Consider the following 20,864-nt stretch of genomic DNA (forward strand, 5'->3'; position numbering starts at 1 on the left):
ATTAATTTCACATTTTCTTTTAATGTAGCTACTCGAAAATTTTAAATCACACGTGTGGCCTGCATTCTATTCTTGTTGGATGGTGTTAGTCTAGCCCTTCCTTCCAAAGCAACAAGAAGAGGCAGTGTGGGTTTCTGAAGTTCTTGAGCTCCACATAATCTGCTCCAAACCTTTTTCCTGATGAGGGAGCAAGGCAGGAGGGGGCGGGGGGGGGGGCACAGAAGAGTGAGGGGGACTGTATGGGCTGCCAGGTTTGGTGCAGAGCCCCCGACTCCCACTGCCCCGGCCAGAATGGAATGGACACCATGATTAAAAGCACCATTAATCTTTGAGATTCCCCGAACTACCCTAAATTACATAACAGCATCCGCAAATAGCATAAGGTGTGAATGAGGGAGCAGCGTTACAAAAGAATACACATGAGAGCCTTTACTGTTGACACCAAGGAGTTGTGGTTCCCACAACTGATTAGGCTGCCTACAAACATGGAGTTCCCATTTTGGTTAAACATCAGAGGAGAGCAGAACTAAGAAGTATCTTTTAAGAAATTTCTAGAAGGAAGAGGGATGCCATCTACAAAGTCCAGTACACTATTCACCAAATAGCCACAGAATGGTGTGTGGTCCTCTGTTTCAGATGGGGGAAAGGGGGAGGGGAGGAGGTGTGCAAGAGACAGAGTCTAGGTCATCTATGCACACAGTAACAACTTCGAAATCCACTAATAATAGCAACACACATACAGTGCCTACGATGTGATGTGCTATCCTCAGAGCGTCACGAAAACTTTGACTTTCTTTTATGAAAGAAGAGGGATTCTTTCCATCACTATTTTATGAATTTTCAGAAAAATGAGTAAGAAAACATGAGATTTATTTGAAACTGAACTCACACTGAAAATACTTCCCATTCACCGATCTACTATCTGAAAAACATAACACACAAGATGATATTGAGGGAAAATAAGAAGTCAAATTCAAGGGTCAGAGAGCTGTTTTACCAGAGGTGAATTTTGGCCAATGCAATTTCCATTCTATTGCAAGGAAAAAAACCCCACATCTGACAACATCACCCCACTGGCAGGGGGTGGGGAGTGGCAAGGGGGGGCACCGGCAGGTAGGTGAACATCAGTAGTCTGAGGTGGGGAAGGTGGCCAATGCCAGGGGGAAGTTCAAGCCTCCCGACCCCCAGCCCAGGCAGGGGGCTTCATAACGAAGTGTACTCCAGGCCTCATGCAACTGCCTTGGAAACCCTGCCACACGGTCACAGAACGCAGTCCCTGAAATCAAGAGCACAGGGGAGAAGCAGCAGAATAGATGGGCAGAACTGAGCGAAGGTTGTCGGAGAGGGCACAGTGTACAAAACAAATTAGTCTCTGGGGAGGAGAGGTGGGAAAGGGAGGAGAAGGTGGATGGCTTATTTGGGGAAAGAAAAACCACAAAGGCTCGGCTAAGGAGAAAGCATTAAAGGACAAGCAAATCCTAGAAGAAAACAGGTGTCGGAGAAGAAACACAGCAGACAGAAAGAACCACAGTGCACAGCAAGGGCAGCATGGTTATCTAGTATTTTATCTGCCCAACTGTGTTCTTCCAGGGAGCAGCAGGGAGCCGAGGAGGAGGCACTGCGGCACGCTGGGGCCAAGCGCACCGGCCCAGCAGGCCCGCGGCGCAGTGTGCCGGGCGCATACTCTGCAGGGACTGGGGGACTCGGTGGACGGCAAGGGTATTTTCTGAATCGCACCATGGGACACTACATACGGCAGGCGACGCAGCACCTGAATTCTGAGCAGCCCAAGTCAAAAAACGGTGCAGTTAGAGCACACACCTGAGCTCTGTGGGTGGGCAGAAAGCCAGAGGGAGAGCTGGGAAGGCTCCCAGTGGCCGGCTTCCCCGGCATTCAAGACACCGGAGGGCATCTGCTTTTGTGTGCATTTCTACACCAGTGACAGATGCTAGGCTAGCACAGAAGTAACCCAGGCCACAGCACGGTGGGCCCCTTCCCTCCCAGCCAGCAAAGCAGCCCCGCTCCTTGGGAAGCTGGGAGATTTCCTGTTGGCGAGGCCTGGAGAACCCACAACTGCATCTGATTTCATGGCAGGGGCAGAAGTGAGGGTCCCCAGTAACACCCGCGGCCCACAAACCACGGGCCAGATACACCAGCCGCTTTCACCTCACCTGGAGCTATTTTATTCCCAATTTTACCAATAAAGAAAGCGATACGGGGCACCTGGGTGGCTCAGTTGGTTAAGCATCTGACTTCGGCTCAGGTCACGATCTTAGAGTTCATGAGTTCGAGCCCCACATTGGGCTTTGCGCTGACAGCTCAGACGCTGGAGCCTGCTTCGGACTCTGTCTCTCTCTCTCTCTGTCCCTCCTCCACTCACATTCTCTCTCTCTCCTCTCTCTCAAAAAAACATTAAAAAAAATTAAAAAAGAAAAAGAAACCGAGGGCATTTACCTTAAATATAAACAATTCATTTGTCAACTGTACCCCAATGAAGATAGAAAAAAATATTTTTATAATATCATTTTATGGAAACAAAATATTTGAATATTGAAAGGGAGGAAAAAGGGAACAGAGGGCAGGTAACTTGCCCAGTGTCACACAGCCGCTAAGGAGCAGAAGTAGGATTCAAACCCAGTCTATGTGTATCTCTGGTCAGCCACCCACAGAGGAAATCACAGAAGCCTCCTTCTTCTCTTAACGTTCTTCTGAAGAACACAGGGGCCAGTTTCCAGCCTTGGACCCTTCTGTCCCACAGCCACTGGAGCAGCCAAATCTCCTTTCGTCCGCATGTAGCTACTCGGAAAACCAGTCTATTCCATGCCTATAAGACTCTACTCCACAGTACAATAGAGATTCTACAAGAGGGATGTGTGGGTCACTTCCTGGCATCCTGGAGCTGACATGATGACCGCACATCAATGGTCAGGGCTGGGTAGAAAGGGGAGGGGCATCACATACCTGCCTCCACACGTTGCTACCTCCATTTCCTGGTCATCTGCCCAGATGATGGTCACAAGGTTGCTCATCCTGGGTGGACACGAGCGGCTGGATGCCGAGCATGCCACAGAAATTCCGATCCTTACATGACTCTAGGTCATGTAGGACTTGCCAACTACCACAGCCCCTGCCCACCTGGGCTTGCCAGGATTACCGTCTCCTCTGCCTGCCGGACCTTCTCATTTTAATGTCCTCTCCTTCTCAAAATCCTCCTAGTCCTCTCACCACGACTCACAGATTGTGAGACATTCTAACTACGCATCCCCAGGTCCCTGAGAATCAGCTTTCGCCCCAAGAGGTGGCTGTTGCATGTCCCTCAGAATCGCCTGGCCAAGCCCAAAGGAATGTTTAAACAAATGAAGGGGACAAGTGTCAACGAGACCTGTGTAGCCTGATGCCGCCTCTCGCTAAAATACCACAGGTTCTAACACATCAATGACCTATTAGAGGGAAACTCTCAAACAGGACCAATTTCCAGTGGTAAATGCTTTTTTTTTTTTTTTTTTTTAACCAAATAGCCTAGGAAGCCTCAGGCTAAGTGGCCGTCATTGGTACGGAAAGGTTTAAATGTTGCAGAGCTCATGAGTGTATGTAATTTTATTAAAATGCCTAATAGTCTCTATCCTCCCGCTCAGATCGAGATGGACAATGTTCAATTTTCCATGCAGGGCACATGGGTGGGGGAAGATTACAGTGCCATCGGAAAAGCCTTCCGTTTACAAAAAGCACAAAAGGAAAGGTAATCCCGAACGTTCAAAAATAACACGATGCTTTAGCCACTCAAATATCAAATTACAAAGGCTAAGTTGCTTAAATTGGCTACATAAATGCAATAACTGGTGGGGCTACCTCACCTCATGTTGAAATACGGCTGAATCTGATGCCTGAGTGTCAGCCAGCTCCTGCCTCTGGCGGGAAGGAAGTCTGTGAAGACAGACAAGGGGGAGGCAGAGAAGCGAGAACCATTCACTTGTGCTTAGAAAAAAATCCATTCTAAAAGATGCCACAAAGAAATGGAAACGCTGAAAAGATTTACAAATTATAGGTCACTGTCTATTTTTGGAGTTCATTTTTAAGAATGGAAGATGCGGGGCGCCTGGGTGGCGCAGTCGGTTAAGCGTCCGACTTCAGCCAGGTCACGATCTCGCGGTCCGTGAGTTCGAGCCCCGCGTCGGGCTCTGGGCTGATGGCTCAGAGCCTGGAGCCTGTTTCCGATTCTGTGTCTCCCTCTCTCTCTGCCCCTCCCCCGTTCATGCTCTGTCTCTCTCTGCCCCAAAAAAAAAAAAAAAAAAAAAAACGTTGAAAAAGAATGGAAGATGCTTGAAGCCTTTTTTTTCCTTTTTCTTTTAACTAGATAATACATGCATATGAAATAAAGTTCAAAAAGTGTAAAAGAGGGGGTAGCTCAGGGATAGAGCATTTGACCGCAAAAAGTATAAAGGGGTATTTGGTCTAAAAGTCCACTGTCCTCCAGTCACTGGGTTACTCTCAGAAGCAAGAATGTCCGTTCTCTTGTGCATCCTTCCAGAGATGTTCTGGGTCGGTGGTTCTCAAGGTGTGATCCCTATGCAGAGGTGCGCCACAGCTGGCTCATTCTGGCTCGCACGCAGCGTGTCTCTCCCCAACTCGACTTTAGAGGAGGCGAGTTGGTAGCTAGAAATGGACCGCAGTGGGCGTATTTACACCACAGAAATGGACATTTTTAAAAACAGCTTTTTCGGGGCGCCTGGGTGGCTCAGTCGGTTGGGCGTCCGACTTCAGCTCAGGTCACAATCTCGCGGTCCGTGAGTTCGAGCCCCGCGTCGGGCTCTGGGATGACGGCTCAGAGCCTGGAGCCTGCTTCCGATTCTGTGTCTCCCTCTCTCTCTGCCCCTCCCCCTTTCATGCTCTCTCTCTGTCTCAAAAATAAATAAATGTTAAAAAAATAAATAAAAAAATAAAATAATAAAAACAGCTTTTTCTTCTTTCTTGAGAGCCATTTTACCAGTATTGAACATTCAAACCCTTTCAAGGGGTCCACGAGGTGAAAACTATGTTCATAACACTGAGATGTTATTGCCCCTTTTCTCTTACCGGCATGCAGGAGAGTATTCCAGAAGCTACGTGATATTTCATTTTGCAAAAGACTGAATACAGAGGCAGACAGGAAGATGCAGTTGCCTTCTATTAAGTCAGATGTTAAAGAGAGTTGCAAGAATGTAAACAACACAAGAGCAGCCTGGCTGGCTCAGTTGGTAGAGTGTGTGACTCTGGATCTCAGGGTTGGGAGTTCAAGCCCAACACCGGGTGTAGGGATTACTTAAAAATAAAATCTTTTCCAAAAAATGGAGGGGAGGGAGGACACCTGGGTGGCTCAGTCGGTTAAGCGTCGACTCTTGATTTCAGCTCAGGTCACAATCTCCTGGGTGTGACATCAATCGCCGAGTTGGGCTCTAAGCTGAGCATGGAGTCTGCTTGGGATTTGTTTCTCTCCCTCTCTCTGCCCTCCCTTGTCATGTGTATGCTCTTCCCCCCCCCAAAAAAAAGGAATGTAAACATTCGTTTCACTAAGATTTTCAAAATGCTTATTTACTTTGAGGGGGGAGGGGTAGAAAGGGGGAGAGAGAGAATCCCAAGCAGGCTCCGTGCTCAGCTCGGAGCCCAACTTGGAGATCGATCTCATGACCACGAGATCATGACCTGATCCAGTATCAAGAGTCAAACATTTAACCGACTGAGCCACCCAGGTGCCCCCATTAAACTATTACTGACGTTACCTTGTAATGGATTTACTATGGTTTTTAAATGAGTTAACAAATATTTAAACATTTTTCCATTTTAATTTCTAACACAGTAAAGATTGACAGATATAACCTATATAAACAAAGGCTCTTTGGGGTCTTCAGTAATTTAAAAAAAATTTTTTTTTAAAGTTTATTTTTGAGGGGTGCCTGGGTGGCGCAGTCGGTTAAGCGTCCGACTTCAGCCAGGTCACGATCTCGCGGTCCGTGAGTTCGAGCCCCGCGTCGGGCTCTGGGCTGATGGCTCGGAGCCTGGAGCCTGTTTCCGATTCTGTGTCTCCCTCTCTCTCTGCCCCTCCCCCGTTCATGCTCTGTCTCTCTCTGTCCCAAAAATAAATAAACGTTGAAAAAAAATAAATAAATAAAAATAATGTTTATTTTTGAGAGAGAAAAAGAGACAGAGAGAGACAGAGCATGAGTGCGGGAGGGGCAAAGAGAGAGGGAGACACAGAATCCGAAGGAGGCTCCAGGCTCCAAGCTGTCAGCACAGAGCCCGATGCAGGGCTTGAACTCACGAATCGTGAAATCATGACCTGAGCCAAAGTCTGACGCTTAACCAACTGAGCCACCCAGGCGCTCCAAGGGGTCTTCAGTAATTTTTAAGCATATGAACACATGCAAAAACTGGAAGAGTTAAGATCCTGATCCTCGTTTTTCTCACTTAATAAATATATCATGGAAGTTTCTCTATCACTTCTTTTTTAGCTTGAGTTCCCCCCAGAAGCAGATTCGGAGACAAGGATCTGGAGTGAGTAGTTTCTCTGGGAGGAGAGGGTCAGGAGCAAGGTAATGAGCTTCCTTCCGTGGGGTAGGAGCTCCCTGGCTACGGGCAGTGCTGAGGGCACTAAGGGAGGGGTCCAACAGGGCCGGCCCCCGCACTGAGCAAGCTCCTGGAAAGCAGAAACTGCTGTGCATTCTCTTCCAACTCCTCACCTCACTGCCCAGGGCTTTGCATACTCGGTGAGAATCAATAGCAGCAAGGGCCTACTCTGTAGAAGGAGCTTCACAGTAAACTAACGTCACCTAACAATCCTGTGAGGGAGAAACTCCTGTCAGTCTCGTTTTATGAGTCGGGAAACCGAGGCGCAGTTTTAGAGACACAACAGACCTCAGAGATGATCTCCTTTTAGAGGTATGGGATCCAAGGCCCAGAAAGGTTGGGAATGTGCTCAAGCCTGCCTGATCAGTGCTTTGGGGGCTACACCCCCCACGGCGTGACGGGAGCTGCTGGTGTCAGTGGGGCGACTGTCCTCTGCGCAGGGGATGACGGACCACACAGCCTATTTACCGGGACTGATCACAACCAACACAAGTCAAGACGGAGGGCCTGGAGAAGGAAGACGGAACTGTGGAGCCTCTGTCAGAGGGGAGGTTGGGTAAACGGCGTCAGATAAAAGTCACAGGAAGGAAAGAGCACTCAGAACCCCAAGGTTAGGAGATACTACATTAGGGTTTCCATAACAACCGTAACTCACATCTAGTAAACACAGGCTGCCTGCCACAGCTGTGCAGGAGACCACCAATGCTTGCAATTTTGTGACCTGGATACAAATAATTTTAGGCTCTGGTACATGCCCACCAGACTTTTCTTCCTTTGGAGAGGGAGAGAAATAACATTAAAGCAAATTCTAGGTGGAAGAAAAGTCTACTTTGAAAAGAACTTTGTCAGTGCTTAAATGGGCAAATCTTGATCTTTCTTATCGCTTTCAGCTTCTAAGGACCTGTAACCAAATCCCTGTGTCACTTACAGAGCCTCACACACTTGGAAGTTATGCTATGCAGTCGCCTCTATGAGCAGAGGCCAGAGAGCAGAGAGCAGAGAACCAGAGCTCTGTTACCTTACAGGGGATCTTAGGCTAAGCACGGGCAGGAACGGAGCATCGGAATGAGGGTGGAAATCCCGGTGCAGAAGCCCTCCACAGCCCTTAGCTGTTATTATTTACTGATAAATTCCACTAAAACATGCTGACAAAATGGGAGAGACAACAAACTGAAAGTGACCTGCACTGAGATCCCCTTTGATCACTATTATTATTTCCATCAGACAACGTTAGGAAGTGAACTTCGACACATTTTTCTCAACACATGGATCCAAAACCTCTATTGACAGGAAGAGCCGAGCATTAAATTATGTGTAAAGATTCAAAATCAATTGTTCATTACAGGGCTACCCAGTCAATAACAACATACTTCAAAGTTCACTGGGGAGATGTCAACAGCATAATTAAAAAAATGCCATAAAGCAGCTGGAAGGAAATATGCCACAATGTTAATTACCTCCAATTAGGAGATTATGGATGATTTTTTTCCCCCCGAATACTTCCTTCTACTTTCCAAATATTCTACAGCGGACATGGAATTCTTTGAAAATAAAAAATAAATTTTTAAAAACGGAAAAAAAAAAGAAGTATTACAATATGAATATAGAATATAGCCACAGCATATTCTAACCTAGGCCCACAAACAGCAACACGCTAATTATGTACAATCAAATCATTTAACTTTTAAACATTTAAAATGTCGATAGTCTAAGAATCAATATACAACTGACAAACCAGTAAAGACCTTTCATTTCCTAACTGCCTCTGAGTTACTGCCGCTGAAGGTATATCAGTGTGGGGAGAGAGAGAGATGAGAAAAAACTCTTAGCTCATAAACCTGGGTGTGAATGAGAAGGAAAGGAGATCAGTTTTGAACCATAAGGAAATGTCATCTCCTGGTGGGTACATTACAAGCTCTAACAACGCATTTGCCTGATACTTGAAAGATTTTTCAAAATAAGGCAAATTTCATGGGAGGAAAAAACAAAACAAGACAAAACTCAAAAAGCCAGAGCAAGTCTTCTGGATCAGGGCTCAAAGGCCAGGTCACTGGAGAGTTCGTGGCTGGCTGGAGAAATGAATGGACTGGCCAGCAGCTCAGCAATTCACCAGGCAGGGGCCTAACTTGCTGGGTTCCTATACTCTGGATGACAACTGTTAAAATGTAGTCCTTTCAGGGCACCTGGGTGGCTCAGACTGTTGAGTGTCCAACTCTTGATTTCAGTTCAGGTCGTGATCCCAGGGTCAGGCTCTGCGCTGAGTGTGGAGTCTGCTTAAGACTCTCCCTCTCTTTAAAAAAATTAAATTGGGGCGCCTGGGTGGCTCAGTAGGTTAAGCATCTGACTTCGGCTCAGGTCATGATCTCACAGTTTGTGAGTTCGAGCCCCGCATCAGGCTCTGTGCTGATAGCTTGGAGCCTGGAGCCTGCTTCGGATTTTGTGTCTCCCTCTCTCTGTGCCCCTCCCCTGCTCATGCTCTGTGTCTCTCTGTCTCTCAATAATAAATAAACATTTAAAAAAATTTTTTTAATTTAATTTTAAAAACAAAGAAAAAAATGTGGTCTTTTCTACAAGGCTCTCTGGTGTCTAAGCACCACAGGAGATGTTCTGACCCGCTCTGGGGCCCTCCTTCCCTGAATCCTCAAAATTGGCCCAAAGTAGGCGAGCAGAGGCCTGCTCTGAGGGGCCTGGCCCCAGGGTGAAGCAGCAGGAGGAGCTGGGAGAAGGAAGGTCAGGAGGTCTGCAGAGCTGAGGAATGGCTGAACCACAGAAAAAGGAAGGTGTGGTGTGGTGACTGGTTAAAGTGGGTAATAAAGAGTCACACAGAACCTGACTTGGGGAATTCTTGCTGAGAGCTGAATGCAAGACCACAGAAAGGACAGCAGGGGTCAGCTGGGGTGGCCATTCCTTGCCAAAGCCCACTGCCTTCACAGGGTCCTGGGTCTCCTCCCTCAATGTCCCACAGGGGTCCAAGGGACAACATTCTCCAGTGCTTCTCTGCGGGGGGCTAGGAGTGGCCAGGGGTCCTCTCCATCCAGTTCTTTCCACAGAACCAGTGCTCCTTGAGAAAGCAACCAGCCCAGGCCCCTTGCGAGAGCAGCTCGTGGCTAATCCAAGGTGCCAAGGGCTTGTGGCTGGCCAGGACTCACACCAGGACCAGCAGCAGGCCTCGAAATGGGAAGTACTTGGGCTTCCTGAAACCTCGAGGTTCAAATCCCAGCCAGCTGACTCAGGATCCTGGCCCAGCTAAATCGGAAACGTCCACTGAACTTGGTGTTGGCCCCTGGGCTGAGGGGGCTGAGCTGCTGGTCCTAGAAGGGGCTGGGGGGGGGGGGGGGAGGGGAGCCTGCAGCCCTGACCTCAGGCCACTCAGGGGGGCAGATCCTCCCAAGTCATGTTTTCAGATGTAAAGTGAGGCAAACCCTCACCACAGGAAGGGCTGCTAGGGAATGTGAGCCCCAGGAGAGCAATGCGATTGGAACCCGTGTGTGGTGCTGCTGCATTCGAAGGGTAAAGCAGAGAAAAAACGTTCGGGCCATTCTAAGGGTGCTATTAATAAAATGCACTCAGCATTTAAAGAGCTTGAGACCCAACTGAACCTCACTTCATCCTTTTCACAACTGATCTGGCTTCGTGATATCGGTCACGAGGATTTTAAAAACTGAGCACGGTAAAGGAGGACAGCAGCTAACATTTCCAGCTGCACGGTTTGTTTCCCATGCTAACCCACGCAGTCCCCACAAGAGCCCTCTTATTTTGCAGGGAGGGTGGCAGTCTGAGCCTCACTTGGGGTGGGGGGTATCACAGGGAGCATGAAGAGGGAAGGGACGGAGGTGGACTCGGGGGCGATGGTCCCATTCCAGCCTTTCAAGAAGAGCCGGGACCAAGTGGGACATGAGCAGGCCACGCTTTCCTTTCTCCCTTTCCCAGGGGCACCCCTCTGTAGGCTGGGCTCTGCCGCAGAGCAAGTCAACTGGCCAGCTGGGCCCCTGGACCACCAGAGGGACTCGCGCCACTGATCTCGAGAAAATGGGAATTCCCTATCGAAGTTTAGGGTCAGGAAGAATCAGGTGGAAACCCTGACGCGGGCAAGTTGCTCACCCAACCTCGGTTGGTTCTTCTGTAAAATGGGGCTGGACACACTACCCCCACCTCAAGAGTTTCCGTGAAAATGACAAAGGAGAGAGTGACTGGCACATAGCACTTAGTGTTATCCGTTACAGAGCCCTTAAAAAAAAAAGATTTTCAAAGTGCATTTTAATAGTGAATTTTCTTTAAAACTGCAAAATTAAGTAATATGGTTTAAAGCTTTTAAAAGTTTTAGTAACTTTTCTATTTTTCTTTTAAATGAAAGAAACAACTGGAAGGGGATAAAATCAAATAAAATGCTCTCCCTAAGGACTGGAAGAATGTTCCCATGCCATATGCTCTTGCGGGGCTCGGGGCTCTGGGTTTACAGGAACGGCTGGGAGTCTCGGGGCTCTCAGAACCCGGCCCTCCTGGCAGTGGCATCCTGCCCAGGGGACTTGCAGGACATGTTTGCAATTTGTTTTTATTTTTAGACACATCTGCAAATGCAGTTTGAAAAATGCCAGTCCTCACAAAAACCAGGGCAATTCCTGCCGCCACCCGGAGTCTTCTAAAGCTGTAACTAACTGTTGCTGCCTTCCTTATTCAGAGTACGACGGCATCTTCCTGCAAAGCTCAGAGGCACAACCTCCTGACCCTGCCTGCCTGCGATTTGGGGTCTTACTCTTCAGACACGATCTTGTCTAGATGTGACTAAATGTGATGTCTTCCTCAGCTAAGCCATTATAATTAAGCCCTTCATGAGGCCAAGAAGGGCTACCTCCTTGGACATCAATAGTAAGAGGCGCCAGACTTCTTTTTCTTTTTATTTGATTTATTTTTTAATTTACATCCAAGGTAGTTAGCATATAGTGCAACAATGATTTCAGTAGATAGTAAGAGGCGCCAGACTTCTAACTTTAACCCTGGCACCCAGAAGCTGGTGCTCAAGGAGGAAAAGAGGGCCAGCACATCCCAGCAGTCACCCATGTGACTGACTGGACAATGGTGACTAATTTTCCTAGGAGGCATAAGCTGAGCTTCCTCTGTACTTCCCACTTTTTCAAGTGCATTGTCTTGTGACCACATGAGCTAATTAGAGTTGGGGCAGTCTTGTGTAAATACCCCCCCTCCCCCAAGCCTCCATCCTTCCATTCACAGGCTCCATGCTCAAACCAACAGCCCCTTGCCTACAAGACCAGGGGCCCTTGGCTGACTCAGTTGGAAGAGCATGTGACTCCTCATCTTGGGGTTGTGAGTTTGAGCCCCGCACTGAGTGTAGAGGTTAAAGAAATAAATGCAAACTGATGCAGCCACTCTGGAGAACAGTGTGGAGGTGCCTCACAAAACTAAAAATAGAACTACCCTACGACCCAGCAATAGCCCTAGTAGGAATTTACCCAAAGGATACAGGAGTGCTGATTCAGAGGGGCACATGTACCCCGAAGTTTATAGCAGTGTTATCAACAATAGCCAAATCATGGAAAGAGCCCAAATGTCCATCAACTGATGAATGGATAAAGAAGATGTGTGTGTACACACACACACACACACACACACACACACACACACACAGGAATACTATTCGGCAGTGAAAAAGAATGAAATCTTGCCATTTGTGACAACATGGATGGAATTGGAGGGCATTATGCTAAGTGCAATATGTCGGTCAGAAAAAGAGATCATGTATTTTCACTCATTTGTGGAATTTGAGAAACTTAACAAAAAGCCATAGGGGAAGGGAAGGAAAAATAAGTTACAGAGAGAGGCAAACCATAAGAAAATCTTAAATATAGAGAACAAATTGAGAGTTAATGATGGTGGGGAGTTGGAGGAGTGGGGGAAAGTGGGAGATGGGCACTAGGAGGGCACTTGTTGGGATGAGCACTGGGTGTTGTATGTTAAGTGATGAATCACAGGAATCTACTCCCGAAGTCAAGAGTACACAGTATATGCTGTATGTTAGCTAACTTGACAATAAATTATTTAAAAAAATAAAAAAGAAAAACTCAAAAAAAAAAAAAAAAAGAAAGAAAGAAAGAAAGAAAGAAAAAAAGACCAGTAAGTAATTTATTCAAATTGAGCAATCAATGTCCTTATAGATCCTGATGCAACTGTTTCACTGGCCACTGAGAACTGAAAATGAGGTGAGAAGAGACAACATAAGTAGACAACTGACGTTTAATACATGTATTTCAAGTTGGATTGAAAATGGTGAGCTGCTGAGAAAAACTCAGCTCTAAAACAATAGTTTGTAAAAGCTCTGATCATTCAGTGACTAACATGCCAGGCATTTACCACCCTCCAAGTGAAATAGCACCTCTCCCGTTTGACACACTGAAGGCCTGATGCCAGCATGAAGCGCTCTTAGCTTGGCGTTTGCCCGTCATGTGTGGCAGCTAAGTTCCAGAAACCACAAGTGCTCTGAGCTGAAATAATGTTGCAAGAGATACTGGAGCATCAGAAGGGGAAGAAGAGCAACTGTCCAATCTGGAAGGGGAAAGAAATAGCACAAGCAAGCTGACACTCACAAAGCACATAAAATACCCAATTTGGGGGCATGTGTGTTGTGTGTGTGTGTGTGTGTGTGTGTGTGTGTGTGTGTGTGACTTTAAAAATTTTTATTTTATCTTAATGTTTATTTATTATTGAGAGGGAAAGACAGCACGAGCGGGGGAGGGGCAGAAAGAGAGGGAGACAGAGGATACCAAGAGGGCTCAGCGCTGTCAGCAGAGAGGCCAGTACGGGGTTTGAACTCATGAACCTTGATGTTATGACCTGAGCTGAAGTCAGATGCTCAACCAACCGAGCCACCCAGGCGCCCCTTTAAATTTTATTTTAAAAAACTGGCGTACAGTAATTTACTCTCTGGGGGGGAAGGGTGTGCAGTTCCATGAAAGATAGCACGTATGTATACATCCCTGTAACCACCACCAAGGGGGCTGATACAGAAAAGTCCCATGAACCAGAAGATTAATTCTATGAATGAATCCCCCAAACTTACCTGAGCCAATAATGGACACAATGAATAACAAGGGTGGCAACCATAATTCACCACCTGTTATCACAATTGGGTGCCAGGAAAAAAATGCTAAACCCCAACCTCCCATACACTGACACCAAGTTATTTTTGCTGGTTGGCTAGCAACCTTCATGTGTTTCTACATTACAAAATTTGAGGTATTTAAAAGACACATCCCCAGAGTTTTCATCATGGTGTCAATTCAATTCATAAAAGCTTATTGTTTCCTTCTTCCCTGTTTCAGGGGCTTTTCAGTCAGCTCTAAAAAGTGACAGGTGGGACATCTTTCAGATTATATTTTCACCTAATCAAACCTATGTCAGCATTGATTCTAATTCCTAATTATTATACATTCTGCAATTCCTTTGCTCATGTAAGGCGTGCTCAGGAACCTAGAAGTGACCAAAAGGGATAGCATGAATAAGTGAATAAAAGTGGCACCCTAAATAGGTTATTGGGATGATCACCTTGTGTACTAGTCATAACTGGTCTATCTTCTTTGCTCTAGTGCTCTGTGTGTGGTGGGGGAAAGGAAGGACATAAAACGTGTCTGTTAAATTACTTCAGCAAAGGGATGAGTGTCTCTAGTAAAACTCACATTCAGTGGTGGAGTTTTTACATGACAGACGTTAAAGGCTCTGGTTTTATCCGTGAATTTCATTTCAAGGGCCACACATACACCAGCTAACCCACTAGTAGAAACAGGCTGCACTAACCCCACCTTTCTCCTGGAATCCAAGAGGGTCTCCATTCATTTAGCAAATATTTACTGAGCACCTACTACGTTATCAGACACTAGGTTGGTGGCTGGGGAGGAAAAAGTGTCAAAAAGATACAAGATCTTGCACACATCTCAGCAGGAAGGGTGAGAGAAGCTGCCAGAGTTCTGTACGGTGATACAAAACCATTAACTAGGGACGGATGATGAAACAAAACAAACAAAAACTGAGGGGATTGGGAGTGCAGATAACAAAAGATCTCCTCCATCCCTCTCTCATAGACCGAACAAGCCAAGCCAGAGAGCTCACTTCCTTGCCTCAGTTTCCTGCAGCCGCAGCTTTCAGGCACGGTAAACATTCAAAAGTCACTTTAAGAAAGTGAAGTTGAACATTACCAGCTCTGAAGCGCTTAGCCCTATTCCGTGCACCCTAGGCTGGTTAGCCTTCGCGTGTAAAATTCTTCCAGACGTGCCACCTGAGCAATCAAACTCTTTCACCCCTGTAAAAACACCTTGTAAAAAACGGTATGTCGCGGCACACAAGGCCATCACAAGCACTGCAGCACAGCTCACCGACAGGGGAGGGCAAAGTCTGCGTGGGAAATCACGTTTACAATTAAAAAGGGAAAGGGGGCGGGCGATCACGAGGAGCAACGAGCGCCCTGGGCTCCAGGTCCGCGGCTGACCGGGAAGGCCTCGCGCCAACCCGGGTGCACACCCAGGGCGCCGGGCCCGCCTCCAGCTCCCGGGCAGCGGGAACCGCGAACCGCGCCGTGGACGGCCGGGGAGGGAGCGCCGCGCCCCCTGGCGGCGGGGCCCGTTCCCGTCCGCTCCCGGCCGCCGCCGTCGCCGCCGCCGCCGCCGCCGCCGCCGCCGGCCTGCCTGCCTGCCTTGCTCCATTTGCAGACTCCGGAGGCAGCGTCCCTCCGAACGGCGGCTCCTCCGGCCTCCAGCTCCCCGCTCCGCATCACCCTCCAGTCCCCGCCCCCTGCTCCTGCTCTGACACCCCCTTCTACACGCCAAGCCGTGCCCCGCCGAAGCCCGGCCGAGCGCGAGCGCCGAGCCCACCGCGGGCTCCGCCGAGCCTTCCGGCGGCCCCGGCCGCTCCATCCCGGCGCCAGGCGGGGGTGCGGGGCCCGCGCACGGCGCGAGTGGGGCGGGCGGCGGCGGCGCGGACCGTTCCACTCCGCGTCCCCCCCCCCCGCCCCCGGGCGGCGCGCGTGCTCCCCGGAACGCCATGGAGCCGCCGCGTTCCGAGCGGGCACAAAGGGGCGCGCGGCACAATGGGCGCGGCGAGCCCGTGGGCGCCGGGCGCCCGCTCCGGCGACTCGGCCCTGCGCGGGGGTGGGCGCTCCTCCCGGCGGGCGCGCTCGGGGCAGCCCCCCTTCGCGTCCCCTCCCCTGCTCCCGCCCCCACCCCGGCATGGATGTTGCAGCCACTCGCCCGTCCGTCTGCCCCGGAGCCGCCACCGCGCGGCCGGCTTGATCCGCCCCGCACTTACCTGGGACGCGAGTTCTGTACTTTGCAGAGCGGGCCCGCGCCGAGTTTGGGCGCCACGTGGGGGGGTGGGGGAGCGCGGGGCCGGAGAGCGGGGGCCGCGCGCGGAGGGCCTGGCCGGGGCGGCCCGGGGAGTTGCTGGGGGCGGCGGGAGGGCGCCGTGTATTTTCCCCTCTCTTTGTGTGTGTCCGTGCGCTGCGCTCTCGCGTGACGTGACGGGACTCCGTGTGTCATTTCCGCACAAGGACACAGGAGCCCCCGCTGCAGTGGAACCACAACCCCTCCGCCCCCACCCCTGGCCCGCCCCTCCCCCTCAGCGGGGCACACGCGGGACCGGCGGCGGCGCTCGGGCGTGAACGGCCGCGGCGGGGAGCTGGGGCGCGCACTCCGGGGACCCGGGCGGCCCTGCGCGCTCGTCCAGCGCCGCGCCGCTCCACGTGGGCCCGCGCCGGCGGCCCGCGGTGGGGGCGGCGGCTGAGAAACCCACGGCGCGCCCGGGCAGCGCTGCCTAACAATGTCCCCTGCACACCGTGTGTTCTCCCCCCGCGAGTCATTGCTCTAAAACGTGGTTGCTCAAACCCGAGGAGTTTGACCTGAAAAGCCTCTTTTTCGACTTTTTTTTTTTTTTTCTCTGCGGGACGGCGACTCTGCGGGTCGTCTCCTCCCTTGGCGCCCGCGTTTCTCCCGAGTTTTTGGCATCCCGATCGTGGCCCTGGCCCCCTGGGCGGGTGTTCCCGCGCCGCGATCCGCACAAAGACCTCGGGGCGCCGGGACCCGGGTGGCCCCCGAGGCCCCGCGGAGCCGGCATGGAGTCAGGCGGGGCGCGGGAGAGCGACTCGGGCGCTGGGAAACGCTGGCTCTGGCCACTCCCCCAGCAGGGTGGCCGCCCTCTGTTGTAAGCCTGTGCTGAAAATCTGCCTTCTACTTGTAACCCGAAGTTTTGAGGTTTGAGGCTACGGAGCGAGAGATTTCAGAAGTGCGCGCGCTCGCAGACCCACAAGCCACGGGATATCTGCGCCGGGCGCTTAAAATAGAAAAACACGAGTCACCAATTCAATAAGGGCGGATTCTTTCTCCTTCTGACTCCCGGACTGTAGATTCCAAGTTGATTAATACGAAACCTACCCCTCGAGTATTTTCTTAAGTCTTAGCGACTTGAAGGGGTGTGGCGTGAGGGTCAGGGAAGCCCAATCCAACAGTTAAACCACGATTATATTTTAGGCAAACCATGAGAATGTAGTTTTTTTTTTTTTTAATCCTTTAATTTGCCGGTCGGAGTAAATATAAAAAGAAAAATGCAAATGATCCCATCTGCTGCTCACAGCTGACTGGCTGCAAGAGAGGACCATGTGGCCCAGCCCTGCGCGGTCAGTGAATAGGTAGAATAGATTTTAAAAGAAGGCATATGCTGGCTCCTTGCTGGCCAGTCGCCGGGAGGGTTTGAATTAACGTATAGTTTTGGATTACCGTATCCTCCTCCGGACCACTCCAGTTGGGAATTTAGTAATTATGCCAGTTCCTTCCCTTCGGATTTGAAATCTAAAGGCACAGGGTTATCCAAGACCTTTGAGGAACTACGTGGAACATTCTGGAGCTGTATTTGGATAGCCCATTTTGAGAAGTCAGTACTAATTGCTATGCAAAATTAGCAAGCCTCCGGGAGAACTGAGCCCTGCATCCAGGGGGTGCTTTTATAAAAGAATCCATACGTGCTCAGTGTCATTCAAAACAGGATGATGAAAAGAATGGGGCCGAGATAGCAGCCCTTCAAATTCAAAAGACTTGAGACGCCCTATCTACATTTAAAATAGGGCGGAGGGAGGAAGGGAGGAGGACCGCTTGGGGCAGAATGGTTAATTTATACATTCCCAGAAGACCGAATGGAGGCACCTCGATTTCTGCCGGGAACTTGACTTTTACACTCACACATTAAATAACACGTATGATACAGTGCATCGCTTGACTCACTTAAGAGATACAGCAGTTTTGGTTTCACCTTCAATTTAATGTGACAGTTATAATTAGAATTTAAAGAGTATAAATTGCATTTCATTAGTTCAGTTTTCTAGGATTTCCCAGTAGAAGAGTTAGGAAGAGTTAAGAGTAGCATTTAAGCTCACTTTGCATTTTTAAACCACTTTACAGAAGTGGTTTAAAAACGTAAATGACCTTGTTATATTTTTACAAAGGGGACGAGATGAAATATGTATTGTGAAAATCTATATCCTAGCCAGCCCTTCACAGTAACAATTCAGGTATTTAAAGAGAAATTCAATAAAACCATAGAAATGAAATAATAGAAACCAACATTTTTGGTTATATTTGAAACCAGAGATTTTGTCAAATATAATTTTATTAATAAATAGCATCTAAGGCGAGCAGCATGCTTACCTGAGCTTTTTAAAACATCTCTTAGGGAAGGACAAAGTGACCTTGAGTATTATTGTAAGTCATGCATCTTAATTTGCATAACTGGATCAATCTATTTAACAAAGTAAGCTGTTCATTCCAAATTATTAACAGAAATGGAAATCATTGCTATCCAGGAAATTACCTACCTTCAAATGGTTTTATAGGTTCTTTTTGTCTTGTTTAATAAGGAGTAAGGGAAAATAGTACATAAAGGTGAAAACAGCCACTGCATTGGAATAGTTGTATCTCAAATGTACTTTGGAGCCTTTAAAAAATAATAGGTCTGGGGAAAAAAATGATGTCTGAAAGTGCTGCTGGATAAAAGTAATGCCTTCTGGAAAAAAAATGTGAATAAACATGGAGTAAGATGGGTAGAGGAATGAGGATAAATAATACAATACCTGCCTAACACAAACCCTAAGAAATCAGTGGGAGACTGTTCATGGTTCATAGGGATGTGTATAAAGACCTGGGGGGGGGGGGGAACCCTGAGTTTTAGCTTTCTGCTTGATTGGAAATTTCTTAATTAGAAATGCATTTCTCAAGATTTCAAATTAAAGCTGTTGCAATTGATCTAATGAACTCATTTCCAATTTTACCTGAGTAAAATGCAGCAGGGGGGAATTGACTAGTTAGCCATATAAAGGATTCACATAAAGCACTAACTGTAAAAACTCAAATGGAAAATTGCACAGCATTTAATGAAGAATGGGATATATATACAATGTAAATATATATAATTAAGAGTGGCAGACAGACAGGCATTAGGTTTCAGATATCTTTGAACTGTTATTCTAAAGGTTTTTATCATCGCTAAAATATATTTATAGTTGCCAAGACAATATTTAGTAGGGCTTTTTTTTTTCCCCTCAGTAGTTAAGTCTTAAAACAACGCAACAGATTTCACTGTTACTTGTGAGACATTTCCACTTTATTTCTTGCCTGCTGGATGTATAATTTTGCCAATTCTTCAACTTCAAACAGAAGTAGCTGACAGATCCAGATTCCGTGAATACTGACAACAAAAAAGAAGGAAAAAAAGAAAGGAAGCAGGAACATGTATTAACTTTATTAAATAGAACTTATGGAAAGACACACCTTGAAAAATAACTTGCAAAACTGGCTTTTGTTTGGGAAATTAAGCCTGGGGAGTTAAGTTTAACCCCTTGTATTCTGGGGGCAGGGTGGGGAGGGGAAGGGATGTTGGGGGGAGGGGGACTACTTTTAGTGGAATCCGGAACCAGTAAATGACCCAATGTGGAGGTAAAAAATAAGTTTTGAATGAAAAAGCTGCAGAGAATTTGTGCTGGGTAGTTCTCCTTCGGTGTTGAAGAACTATTTAATAATTTATAGCGGCTTGAGATTTTAAGGACCCAACACAGCCATTAGTATCTGATTTTAGTTGAATATCTGGCTTGCACAATAGGATTCTGCGAGAAGAAATGTTAGGGAGAGTGAAAATTGCTGCGATCCCACTCTCGGTTTCAAGCCCTTGAGAAAACAAATGCCAATCCGAACTATAGCTCATTCTCAGCCCAGAGTGCTGGCTGGAGGCGTTGCAGCCACGAGGGCCCCCGCGCCCAGAGGGCTGCCCAAGGGCTTGCAGTCAAGAGTCCCCACACTGATCATACAGACGCAGCAACAGGCAGGAAGCAAGGAACTAGGCGAGGCTGGTTTCCCAGCCAATCAGAACCCATTAAAAAAAGAAGAAAAAGGAGACATACTACTCTAGTAACCAGCCAAGTTTTAAGAAATTATTTTATGCTGTGGGTCAAAGGATTCTTTAAATGAAATGGTATACACACACGCTTTTTTTTTTTTTGTCTTATTTGACCTAAAATATTTTCTGTACAATGAAACACCTCATAGAAATGAACTCGAGATCCAGTGATTCCACTTTCCCTGGGGAAACACTCAACCAAAGCTACATTTACAAGGATGTTCATTGCAGGATCATTCAGGTTAGCAAGAAAATGGGAGAGAATTTGAAAAGTTGCTAAATGAATGACACATGCTATGGCATACTCTGTAGGCTTTAGAAAGAGGAAAAGTACTCTTTCTTATGGGTACAGAAGAATGTCTTTGCCATATTTATTGAGTAGAGTAGAAGAAAATTAGAGATCTATTTGAAAGAGGACTTCGGCTGCCTCCATTTTGACCGGAGACTTTCCAGCTGGGTTCTTCCCAGTTTGTCTCCGGCTCAGGTAGCAGACCCTGAGGGCAAAGCATCCCCGGATGAGAACTGAAATTATCGCCTGAAGCAATAAAGGCTGCCCTGAGCCTACAAGACCCCACCTGTGATTGCTCCAGGACAATGATCGATTTGACCTTCACTTCCTGCCTACAGTACCCGCACACCTTTGCCCCACATTTTCCTTCTGTAAACCTGGAAGTATTTTCAGCACATTGGAGACGGTCTTTGGGATGCAGTCCACTGTCTTCCCGGCGTTGGCCTCACAGAAATAAATTCCTCTTGTTTCACCACTGCTAGTTTCTCTGCCTTTGAATTTTGTCAGCAGCGAGTGGCCGGACCTGGTCTGTTTGGGA

General features: G+C 48.1%; 2 protein-coding genes across 2 annotated transcripts in view; both read right to left on the reverse strand.

Moving 5' to 3' along the window:
- BEND3 (BEN domain containing 3) overlaps window positions 1-15,999 on the reverse strand; it is a 34,406-nt gene extending 18,407 nt beyond the window's left edge. The window contains exon 1 of the mRNA XM_030316056.1: window positions 15,910-15,999. The gene's annotated coding sequence lies outside the window, so the exon portion shown is untranslated. The remainder of the gene's footprint in view (window positions 1-15,909) is intronic.
- Window positions 15,906-16,713, reverse strand: LOC115514976 (translation initiation factor IF-2-like). The gene is made up of 2 exons (XM_030317098.1): window positions 16,552-16,713; window positions 15,906-16,463 (listed from the first exon to the last, which is right to left on the reverse strand). The coding sequence occupies exons 1-2, from the start codon at window positions 16,711-16,713 to the stop codon at window positions 15,906-15,908; spliced, it is 720 nt and encodes a 239-aa protein (XP_030172958.1).
- Between the last annotated feature and the right edge of the window lie 4,151 nt (window positions 16,714-20,864).

The sequence above is a fragment of the Lynx canadensis genome, chromosome B2, assembly GCF_007474595.2.
Source record: "Lynx canadensis isolate LIC74 chromosome B2, mLynCan4.pri.v2, whole genome shotgun sequence".
Classification (NCBI taxonomy): domain Eukaryota; kingdom Metazoa; phylum Chordata; class Mammalia; order Carnivora; family Felidae; genus Lynx; species Lynx canadensis.